This window comes from Condylura cristata, unplaced genomic scaffold (assembly GCF_000260355.1).
Source record: "Condylura cristata isolate star-nosed mole 26May11 unplaced genomic scaffold, ConCri1.0 scaffold00038, whole genome shotgun sequence".
In the NCBI taxonomy this organism is placed as follows: domain Eukaryota; kingdom Metazoa; phylum Chordata; class Mammalia; order Eulipotyphla; family Talpidae; genus Condylura; species Condylura cristata.
Window position 1 is genome coordinate 7828865 of NW_004567139.1, and position 10698 is coordinate 7839562.

Genomic DNA, 10698 nt, shown 5'->3' on the forward strand with positions numbered 1-10698 from the left:
GAGCCAGGCTCACGTGGTTTCTGTTTACAGAGGGGTCCCTAGAGGGGTGGCCGGAGCCTGGCCCAGGTACAGGTGGGGAACTGTGGCCTCCACCCGACCTCCCTGGCCCGGGGAGATCAAGGTGCCAGTCCCGTTCTGCCTCGCCCCCGGCCACTGCCAGCAGCCCCTGGCTGTTCCCTCGCCTGAGGCAGAGCGGCGGCTGCAGGCTGTGGATGGGCAGATGGCAGGTGACACGCTGGGAGGACTGCCGAGTGGTGGAAGGTGGGACGTGGGCCCCTTGCCAGGCCCTCAGCCACACAGCTGTTCTCACCGCACGGGGCCAGAGCCGCCTCGGCAACAGGCAGCCAAGGAGGAGAGTGGTGGGGAAGAGGCAGCTGCCCCCGGTTGTGGGGAATCCACCCAAGGGGAGGAGCCCGGCCTCGTGAGGCCAGGCCCTAGGGCTGCGTGACCGTGGGCAGGTGAAGGCGAGGCCAAGCCAGCCCAGAGCCAGTAGGGCTGGAGGCCACTGAGACGCTGTCCCCAGACCGAGCCCAGGCTGCAGCTGTGTGAATGCTGCTCCCTGGCCTGGGGCTCGCGGCGCAGATTGGAAGAGGGAGAAGCCACAGCTTCTGAGTGTCCGGATGTGTGGTGACCTGGTGTGGACCAGAAGCCGGCCGCCCCGCAGGGCCTCCAGCCCCTGCCTCCGTCTGTAACAGGGCTAGTAGCGCGTGGCTCTCTGCAGGTGCTCCGTAGACCCTGCTCCGGCGTGGCCCCGTGCTGCCGGGCCCAGGCTGCTGATAGGCTTCGGAGCCTCCAGATGAGCCCAGTGTCTCTAGCAAGTGCCTGTGGCAATTCAGAAATAGGGGGCGCGCCCCACGCCCCCTCCTGGGGGAACAGTGCTAAGTGCCCCCGAGCTGCTCAGCTGCTGACAGATGGGGCCCCCTGAGGGCAGTGGTGGGGGAAGCGAGAGCTCCGAGGATGTGTCCTCTCCAGAGGGACCAAGACAGCACCCACGTTTAAGGTGCCCTGCGGGCCTCCGCCATCCCCAGTAACGCAGGGCCCCATGGTCCTCCCTCGGAGGGGTGAGGGTTACAGGGCTCTGACCCCGTGGGAGGCCCTGCCCGTCCCCCACTTCCTTCCACTGCTCCCCAGGATACGTTCCTAGAGAAAGGGGAGGCAGCCAAGAGCCTGGCGTGGGAGCAGGGGCCCTCTTCAGAGCCAGCCAGCAGCCGGCTCAGCTCCACACTCGGCTTTTAATTATCTTTCCGGTTCTTGGTTATTAATGATCTTGGGCAGTGAGCGGAGAGCAAGCAGCCTGGGCCTCAAGACGCTCCTGGCCTCCAAGCTGTGGCCTTCACCCAGAGCAGCACTCAGACCCTGACGGGAGCAGGTGGCAGGCCCAGGGGCCGGCGGCCAACAGGTCCCCCTCTCACCAGGTAAGTGGCAGCCGAGGTCGAGGCCCCCCACCCCACCCTGTAGACCCCCCCTCGACCTGTTGAGCAGCTCCCCTGCCCGCCCCCGGCCTCCTGGTCCTGGGTCCTTGAGAACCCACAATACTGACACGTGAAGTCAACGGCCAGGGACGGCCTCCAGCCAAGAATGGCGAGTCCTGGAAGTGCCCCCACACCACCACCTCAGCTGCCCCGTGCCAAAACCAGACCGCAAAGCTCCAGGTGCGCAGCCTGCACCCACAGTGGGGTGAGGAGACTGGAGAGGGGCCCCAGCTCTCCGGGAGCCAGCAGGAAGCTGTGTGGGAGACAGAGGCACTGAGTGGGCACCCAGGTGTCCCACCTGCGTTCTGTCCTCCACCCAACTAGTGAAGGACTTTGCACCCGACCCGCTCAGCAGCGAGTCAAGGCCCTGAGGCTCCCATGTCAGAGTTGCGGAAGGAACGGAAGGGGTGCTGGCTGCAGAGGCTCTCGCCAGGGGCAGCCACTCACACGCAAGCACTGAAGGTCATTAGTGAGGCCATATCTGTAGGCAGCCAAGAGCCTGTAGGTGTCCTGGGATGCAGCGGGGCCCCGGCGGGGGTGGACAGAGATGGCGGACAGGGCTCTGACACCAGCCTACCCGACCACAGGCCACCTCACTGGCCTCAGCGAGCCAGCAGGCAATTCTGAGTCGTGGCCAGCCAGACATGGCCAGGCTCTGGGTGGGCCGCTGGTGGGCAGGACACCCACCGCCCCGGCAGGAGCCGATCTTCCCAAGGAGGCTGAAGGCTGAACCCCGCCTTCATCCATCACACCCGAGCCCGTGCTGAACGCGTTTGTCACATCTGGCGCCCGGGTGGGCAGGAGCTAGTGCTGAATACCAAGTGGCTTCTGCTGCCGCACAGGGAGCTGCACTCCTGCCTGGGGTGCTCTCCATGCTCCCGTGGCTGTGAGGTCTCTGGGGACACAGAATGAGACGCTAGGACCGGAGTTAGGAAAGGTCTGTTTAATGTCCCAGTTCTCTGAAATTTCACCGCTGGAGCAAGGAGCGGGACAGGTTCGTCCTGCCAAGCACCAACCTCTCTGTGTCCCCACACCAGGGCCCTGCAGCCATGACCAGGGACTGTTGACCCCACAGCTCCTTGTGACTCCAGTCCAGGGGGGAGGGTCCCACATGAAATGGGGACAGCAAGAGCCCAGCCTGCACCGGGACCCAGGCTGCCGAGTCACTAACTGACAGTGGAGGATGTCACTGGTCACTGAAGCCTGCTGGCCAGGACTTCGTGGCAGAGGATGTCAGGCAGAGTCCAGCTATGTGGGAACCAGGTGGCCACCGCTTCACACTTCTGACTCCAAGCTGGAAATCCGCCTCCAGGTGCAAGGCCCTGAGTAGCCGTGCACCCCACAGGCCTCCTGGCTGACATCGTCCAGTCCCCCACTGTCCCTGTAGCCTGGGCCCAGCCCCAGGGTCCTGCCCCTGTGCCCTGGAGGCCCCCAGGCTCCAGTGAGCCAGGGGCCATAGCTGGCACAGGGCGGGGGGTGAGAGCAGACAGCGCCCCAGCAAAGTGGAAGGTGGGCATGGAGGCAGGCGTGCTGTCTGTGTGGCCAGGCCGGTCCTGCCCACGCATCCCGGCAGGCCTCCCGGTAGGATGGCAGCTGCATGGACTGTGCCTGCGCCAGACGCCCGCACTCCGGGCGTGCACACCTGGCAGGGAGCGAGCTGGGCCCTGTGAAGGCTTCGGCCACCGAGCTGGGCAGGGAAGCATGGCGCGGCCACAGTCCCCGAGCCCAGGCGGCGCGCAGCAGGGCCTCCCGCCGGGCCAGCTGCTCCGGCCCGAGCCGCCTCAGGTCGTCAGGCTCTGGGGGCTCGGCGGCGAAGAGCGGAAGGAAGGGGCGCCCGGAACGGCAGGCTCTGGGGAAGGAGCTGTAGTGGCAGCGCTCGGGAGACAGGGGGCGCTCTGGGAGCGCGCGCCGCTCTGAGGCCCAAGAGTGCTGCCCGCCGCACCCGGCCCTCGCCCACCTCCGCGCCACGTCCGGCAGGGGGGGCCCGGGCGTCGGGGGGCGGCCGGAGAGCTGCGGGGTCTTGCGCCTCAGCACGGCGCGGCCCCCGCCTAGCGGCCCCCAGCACGTGGGACTCGGCTCGGGGGGAGGGTGGGGAGTGGGTGGCCGCGGGCCAGGGCAGGTAGGCACCGGGGGCGCGCGGTGGCCGCTGCCCCAGCTCTCGATGGTGCGCGTGGCCCGGTCCAGGGAGCTGCTCACGCCCACCGTTGTCACCATGTCGCGCGCCGCCTGCAGCATCTTGAGCACGCTGGCCTGGGCTGAGTCGCCTGTGAGCTCCGGGCTGGGCGGCCTCTCGGGACTCACCAGGCTCTGCACCCCGCCGAAGCAGCTGTAGATGCCCTGGGCAGTAGGGAGGAGACAGGCCGTGAGACCGGACCACCCGCGCCCAGGCCGCCCACCCGCACCAGCCCAGGCGACTGCGTCCTGGGATGTAAGTAACAGGTGCTCGCACTGAGTGGCCGGGGCGGTGAGTGGGCGGGCATGGGGCAGTGAGCGAGGGGGCGTGCAGGCTGGGGGCACTGAGCGGGCCTGGCGCACTGGTGGGCAAGTGGGAGGGGCGCAGTGGGTGGGCGGGGCGCAGTGGGCGGGCGGGGCGTATTGAGTGGGCGGCGCGAGCTTCCTGAGCCCCTGTCCCTGGACTGAAACCCAGGACAGCGCTGCCCCTAAGTACCGCCCTGCGGTGGAGCAGGGCCCTGGTGCTCGTGTGTGAGGTGGCGCCGTGCCCGCACCACCTCTTGGGGCCTCCGTGTTCGTATCTGAGCAGCCGGCAGCCTGCTGAGTTTTCTGCCGGATGCCCTTCCCAGAGGCCCTCGCAGCCCGTGGGGGCCGGCGGACACCCACCCTGCTGACGGCCAGCAGGAAGTCCAGGCGCGGCGTGTTGCGCACCGAGTGGCGCAGCTTCCAGTAGACCAGGTGCTCCCAGGCGAAGACGAGCAGCGCGAGCCCCATGGCCACGAGCAGCATGTAGAAGACGCCGGCCATGTTGTCGATGTCCAGCTTGCTGCTCATCACCTCGTTCTTCTCGTTCTGGCAGATCCCGGACAGCCATACTGTCTCCAGCTTCTGCGTCTTCCCTGGGGGTGGGCGGGCAACCTGGCTCAGAGGGAGGCCCCAGTGCCCACCCGCGCCTGGGCGGAGGAAGGCTGGGGCCCGCCTCGGCCCCTGTAGGACCGACTGGTCGTGGGGCGGGGCTGGGGGTCAGTGCCACGGAGCAGGGCAGCAGCAGAATGAGGGCCAGTGGGTGGTGGGGGATTGCAACCAGCCCCCCACCCCCACACAAGCCCTAAGGTCCTGCTGGTTGGCACATCTGACCACTCCTGTTCACCGGGCTCTGACTGGCCGGTGCCGACGGGCCCGTGCCGGGCGTGGGGCTGGCACGCTGACAGGGCTCCAGGAGACTGCAGCAGCATTTGCCTCCCCGATCCAACCCAGGGAAGCTCGGTGGTTTGTCTCACAGAGCTGGAACTCAGTGGCACGATTTCTCTGGGTTCAGCCTGCTCATCACACACGTGAGCCCTGGGAGGCCTGCGGGCTCTGGCACGGAGCCCCTGGCACTGCCCCAGGCCTTCCCCATGTGGGGATGAGTGGAGGGCAGGGGTTTGGGGAGAAAAAGGCCCTGGCCGCCCCAGCCCCCACCCCCACTGGGTGGCCTGAGTGTCTCCTATCCACCCCACCCTTCCCCGGGCTCCTCCAATGCTTCCCAGCCCCCCTGCTCCCCGCCCCAGCCTCGCACCCCCAGAGCCCTGTCCCAGCCTGCAGCCCAGCCCGGGAAGGCCGGCCCTGCACCCACCGTCCCCCAGGAACTGCAGGAGGGCCAGGTCGATGGCCCGCTTCCAGTGGGAGTCCTTCTGCATGGCAATGCCGTAGCCAGTGGTGGCAAAGACCTTGCCCGAGCCGATGGTGACCAGCTTGCAGCCCTCGTCCTTGCCGGCCATGTAGTTGAGGACAGCGGCGTCATAGATGAAGGCGTCCAGCTTCCTGGGGACAGGCTGAGCCCTCAGGCCAGGGACCATATGGGGAGTGGGCGCCGAACCTGGGGCTAGCGGGGGGCTGGGCCCCAAGCACAAGCAGAGAGGTGGGCAGGTGGGGGTTCTCTGGTTGGCGCGGGTCTGAACGACCCCTGCTGTAGCTCCGGGACCCCACACGCCTCGTCCTCAGGGAGGCCAGGGAGCAGCCTCTCTGCCCAGCCCCTCAGGCCCCAGGAAGGTCAAGCCACCACCTCAACACCACAGCCGGTGTCTGGGCACACAGCGGGCGTCCGTGTAGACGTCCAGCTCCACTCTGCCCTGGGGCCCCCTCACCTCTGCCCAGAATCCCCCAGCCTCATGGGCCCCGCCCCGGGCCTGCGGGAAAGGCACCGTGAGCCTGGGCTGGGGGCAGCGAGCCAGGCGGCCGGCCGGAGCACCCACCCCATCTTGAGGCTGGTGAGCGCGTCCTCCACCGAGCGCTGGTTGAACTTGACCATGTGGGTGTGCATGTCACGGTAGTTGCTACGGATGTTCCGCTCGGTGCTGCCGTTGGGCACGGTGCCAAAGCGGAAGGGTGGGTACTGATCCTGAGGCCGCTGAAACTGCAGAGGATGCAGCGGTCATTCCAGACTCTTCCTCTGACCACAGGCGCCACCCCGGGTCTGGGCTGGCAGAGGAAGGCGGAACAGACATAGGGGCTACATGGTCCGGGGTACCATGTGATCCAGTGGGGAAAGTGAGGCCCTGCCCTGGCTGGCCCTCCCAAATCCATCCTCACCAGGCGCCCAGCTGCTGCCTGCAGTCAAATTCCCACCCAGGCCTGCCTTGCCCTCCCCCCCCGCCTGCCGCCGTCTGAGCCCTGGAACCTTCTTGTCACTGAGGCCGGACACGGTGTCAATGTACTGCTCCTGGATCATGAAGGCGGCCAGGTTGGCGGTGTAGCTGGCGAGGAAGATGACGGCGAAGAAGGCCCAGACCAGCACCATGATCTTGCTGGTGGTGCCCCGGGGGTTCTCGATGGGCACGGAGTTGTTGAAGACCAGTGCCCACAGCAGCCACACGGACTTGCCGATGGTGAACGACGGGCCCCCAGACTCTGGGGGTGAGAGGAGGACCTTGGGGCGCCTCTTGCCCAGCCCCGAGGGGCTCCAGGCTCACCCTTCCGCCTGCACCGCCCTCCCCCCCTCCCCATGCTGATCCAGGAAGACTCCGGGGCCAGAGGCTGAGGAACGGGCTGGAGGACAGACGCTTGCTGTTCCCTTTGTTTGATCAGGCTGGGAAAGAAGGGGTCAAATAATCTGACTCTAGGCCCAGACACCGGCATGGCCACGGGGTCTCCTCGGTCTTTTTCACGAACTGCCCCAGCCTGTGTGTTCCTGACCCACCGCTCACAGGGCCTGAGGCAGATGCCCGCTCCGCCGTGATGCGCATCTGCATGGCAGTCACCGCGGCCCGGCTCCGGCCCGGCGTGCCCTGCCGCCGACGGTGCCCGCGGCCAGGACCAGAAACGGAGCACCCCAGACGGCAGCTGCACCACGCCCACGCTCCTGGCCCTCCGTCCGGCGATCATGCCCCTGGCCTCGGGGAGCTGCTTTGCTGAAGGCCTCCCTGGCGCGCTAGTCTCGCTCTGTCGATTTTCAGTCAATCCTGCCTTTAACCTGCAGCTCAAGGTCTTTATTCTTCTTAGTCCTGACATGCTCAGGGATGGCGGCTTTCTTTTGGGGAGTCAGCCTGGGCCAGGGCTGCTCAGCGCCCTCAGGTGAAGGGGCGCCAGGCCAGCCGCTCCCGCTCTGGCCACCCGCGCCCCGAGCAGCTATCCCCATGCTGTCCCGGCGGAGGCCCCGTCCCTGGCTGCCCCCCCAGGCCAAGTCAGCCCACCCGCCTCTCCCGTGGATCTCGCGCACACGCACACGCACACACGCAGCCCCAGCCCGGCCCACCCCTCCTGCCGGGGTGGGGCGCTTACTCTTGCCACTTGTCAGGTTCTGGTTGTAGCTGACGGGGCTGAAATACTCGAACATGAACACGGTGATGGCCACCACGGTGAGGCACATGACGAACATCATCACCCACACGGCCGGGCTGTAGGGCTCTGTAACGGGCGGCGGCTCAGGGCTGCCTGCCCCTGGCACGCGGAGCCGAGGTGCAGGCAGGCGGGCCCCGGGACCCAGGACCCTGGGGACGGAGCTGAGCCGAGCACGGCGGAGGCCCCTCGGAGGGAGGCCAGCTCCCGGCCCGGGTCTCGCCGCCCCACCCCGGATCTCAGCCCCCCTCTTCCCCCATTTCCTCTCTACACCCCACCCAGTTGCCTCTCCTCTCCCCACTCACCTGCAGCGCAGGCCTCGGGCCTCCCGCCCTGTGTCGCTGGCCCCTGAGGGCTCACCCCACTCCGGCGCCGGTTCCCAGCTCCTCCCTCCACCTCCTGGGCCCCCCCACCCCACAGCTACCCCTGCCACCCCGAGCCGCACCCAGGAAGGCCGAGGGGGAGACAGTGCCGTTGCTTCGCGCCACCATCACGCTGATGCCCGTCTCCACGAAGGGCACAGAGAAGTCCACGATCTCGGAGCGCTCCTCGTTGATGGTGAGGGAGCCGATGGCCATGTCCGCCCGCTTGTAGTACACCTGGGCGGGGCGGGCGGGGCTGGGAGAGGGGCTGCCGCAGCCGGGGCTCCCTCCCCGGCCTCCACGCCCTGCCGGCAGCCACCAGCTGAGTCAGGTCCCCCCTGGGTCCTCGGCTCCCCTCTCAGTGCTGGGCACCCCATGGCCATCCCTGCTGCAAACCCCTCTCCCCTGCCAGCTGGGGGAGCCCCTCCCCGGGCACAGGAAGCATCTGGGGGTGGCTGAGGCCCCAGGGTGGGCCCGGGGATCTCGGGGGCCGGCCTACCTCCCCGATCATGCCGTTCCACACGCCGCGCACACGCTTGCCGTGTTTGCCGTTGGTCACCAGGTACAGGTCGTAGGAGAACTTGACCACCTTGGCCAGCTTCTTGAGGATGTCGATGCAGAAGCCCTTACAGCAAAGCTTGGTGTAGGGGGCTGCGTCACCACTGCGGCCACCAAGAGCCACCGGCGTGAGAGCCGGCCCCCGGCCTGGCAGCGGGCCCCACCCCCGACCCAAGCGGGAGGCCCCAGCACCTGCCGTCACACGGCAGCAGGTGTTCACACCCCGCGCTCGCGCCGACCTGAAGGTGTGGTTGCTCTGCCTGCGGCAGGGCACGGTGTTGGGCACGCAGCCGCCCGTGCCCGGGTCGGGGCTCTCCACGATGACGAAGGGCCGCTCCTCCAGCGTGGCCACCGTCAGGTGCCGGCTGTCCACCACGGGCTGCAGGGAGGCGCTGTAGCGAGGCCACACCGGGTACTTCATGTGCAGCACGCCGTGGTCCCAGCGCCCCACCTGCAGGGGCAGCCAGCCTCAGTCCCCACCCTCAGCGCAGTGCCCACACCCTCTAGCGGGGCCTCTGGGCGCCACCGGCCAGCGCCGAGTCTCCCTCCCTCACCTAGGGACGCTCAGGCCGGATGGCAGGACCAAGGGCCTTTAGAGGCCAAGGCAGTGGGGCGAGGGGCCGGGCTCCCTGCGGCCTCTCCCAGCCCCGTCGCTCCAGTCCAGCCTCCTCTCTCGGCCGCAGCCTCTCCCCAAGGCCCAGACCGAGCCCGTTTCTGCCTCGTTCCCCCGACCTCAGCCCAGCACTCGAGGCCTCTCACTCTCGAGTCCAACCGACCTCCGTCACCCCCCCTTCTTCCTCAGTCCCCACGCCCCAACATGCAGCACCTTAAAAGGCACCAAACTCCTGCTGGCCATCCCCCCAGGCTGGTGCCCTCCCTGGTGGGCTCCTGCTCGACCCTCCAAGCCCAGCCCGAGGCTCACGCTCCGTGAAGCCCTCTCCAGCTGCTCCAACGGTGGAGCCAGAGCCAGTTCCTGCTCCTCCCCTCCCGTGATGCTTGGACTCACTCAAGGGCCCTGCTCCTCCAGGCCTGTTTGCCTATATGTCCATCTGGCCAGCACTCCCAGGGCTGGGAGTCACTCCCCAGGGGCACCGCTGTGTGATAAGGATGCTGGGCCAGTGCTGGGACCGGGGGAGGCCAGAGTGCTCGGAGCCCAAAGCAGAAGCCCCTCGCCACTCCCCACCCCGGGGGACTGGGACGGCCTCCAGCGGATGAGGTGTTTCGGGTGACCCCTGAAGGTGGGGCAGGGTCAGGGGCAGCTCCTGCACACGTGATGCTGGGGTCCACGTGAGAGGAAACCACGGCCCTGGGCTCACCCCCCGCTCACCATCTCCCAGAGGCGGTGCCGGTTGAGGGCGATCACCACCATGGTGGGCTGCAGCAGGTACCCGCCGGGGCTGAAGGAGAAGTCTCGGCCCTCCCAGGTGATGTTCAGCAGGTGTCTGGGGGGGGGGGGGAGCCGGCTGTTGCCTTCGCCCTGCCTCCAGCCCTGCCAGGACCAGTCACCCCTCCCCACCGGCTGTGTCCCTACCATGGACAGCGGCCGCAGAGTGGACTCAGTATAAACTGTGCCCTGTGTGCCCATGTTCATCACACCCCTCTTCCTTCAGATGAGGCACCAAGGCCCAGAGAGGGGTGGTTGCCTGGCCCCAGACACACGGATCATGGAGCCCAATCTCACTATCGCCCAAGCCCACTAGGGCACCCCTAGTCCCCGGCCCCAGGAGGGCACCCACCTGTAGAAGGCCTCCCGGGAAGGGCTGACTGGCCCAGGGTGGCTGTGGCAGTCCCCGGCTGGGGTGGGTAAGGTGCCGTACTGGCGCAAGTAGCCGTGGGCGCCCAGGGCCAGTATGGCCACCCCGTCTCGGACCTTCTGGCGCAGACTGAGGCGCCAGCTCTCGGTGACCACGCTGATGAGGCCCACGGGGAAGGCGGCGGGAGGCGCGTCGGTGCTGCCCAGCGCCAGGTTGGGCACCAGCCACACGTGCCCGGGCCCCACCAGGCCGGCCTGCGCCGCCTCGGCAAAAAGCACCTCCGCCTCCTCGCGGGAGCAGTAGGCCACCAGCACCGGCGCGTCAATCTGGCGGAGCAGGCGCTGGGTGTGCGCTCGGGGCCCGCCGGGGCCCAGTTCCAGCGTGAGCACGTCCAGCAGCTGCCAGCCCATGTAGCTGGCGTCGGCGACGGCGCGCACGCCCTCGAGGAAGAGCGCGTGGCCGGGGTGCAGGCTGGTGATGACGGCGAAGGCGCTCCAGTCGTATTCCTCCAGCACCTTGAACAGCACCTGCAGCTGCTGCTCCAGGGACACGCCCAGCTGCAGG

General features: G+C 68.1%; 1 protein-coding gene across 1 annotated transcript in view; it reads right to left on the reverse strand.

Moving 5' to 3' along the window:
* Positions 1–2414: 2414 nt before the first annotated feature.
* The window catches only part of GRIN2C (glutamate receptor, ionotropic, N-methyl D-aspartate 2C), a 10181-nt gene continuing 1897 nt past the window's right edge, over positions 2415–10698 (reverse strand). The window contains exons 3-13 of the mRNA XM_004693478.2: positions 10117–10698; positions 9708–9822; positions 8620–8831; positions 8322–8484; positions 7906–8059; positions 7404–7529; positions 6304–6533; positions 5879–6039; positions 5260–5447; positions 4311–4543; positions 2415–3809 (exon numbers count right to left, since the gene is read on the reverse strand). The exon at positions 10117–10698 is cut by the window's right edge and continues 6 nt beyond it. Coding sequence (XP_004693535.1) covers positions 2748–3809; positions 4311–4543; positions 5260–5447; positions 5879–6039; positions 6304–6533; positions 7404–7529; positions 7906–8059; positions 8322–8484; positions 8620–8831; positions 9708–9822; positions 10117–10698 — 3226 coding nt within the window. The 3' untranslated portion in view covers positions 2415–2747. The remainder of the gene's footprint in view (positions 3810–4310; positions 4544–5259; positions 5448–5878; positions 6040–6303; positions 6534–7403; positions 7530–7905; positions 8060–8321; positions 8485–8619; positions 8832–9707; positions 9823–10116) is intronic.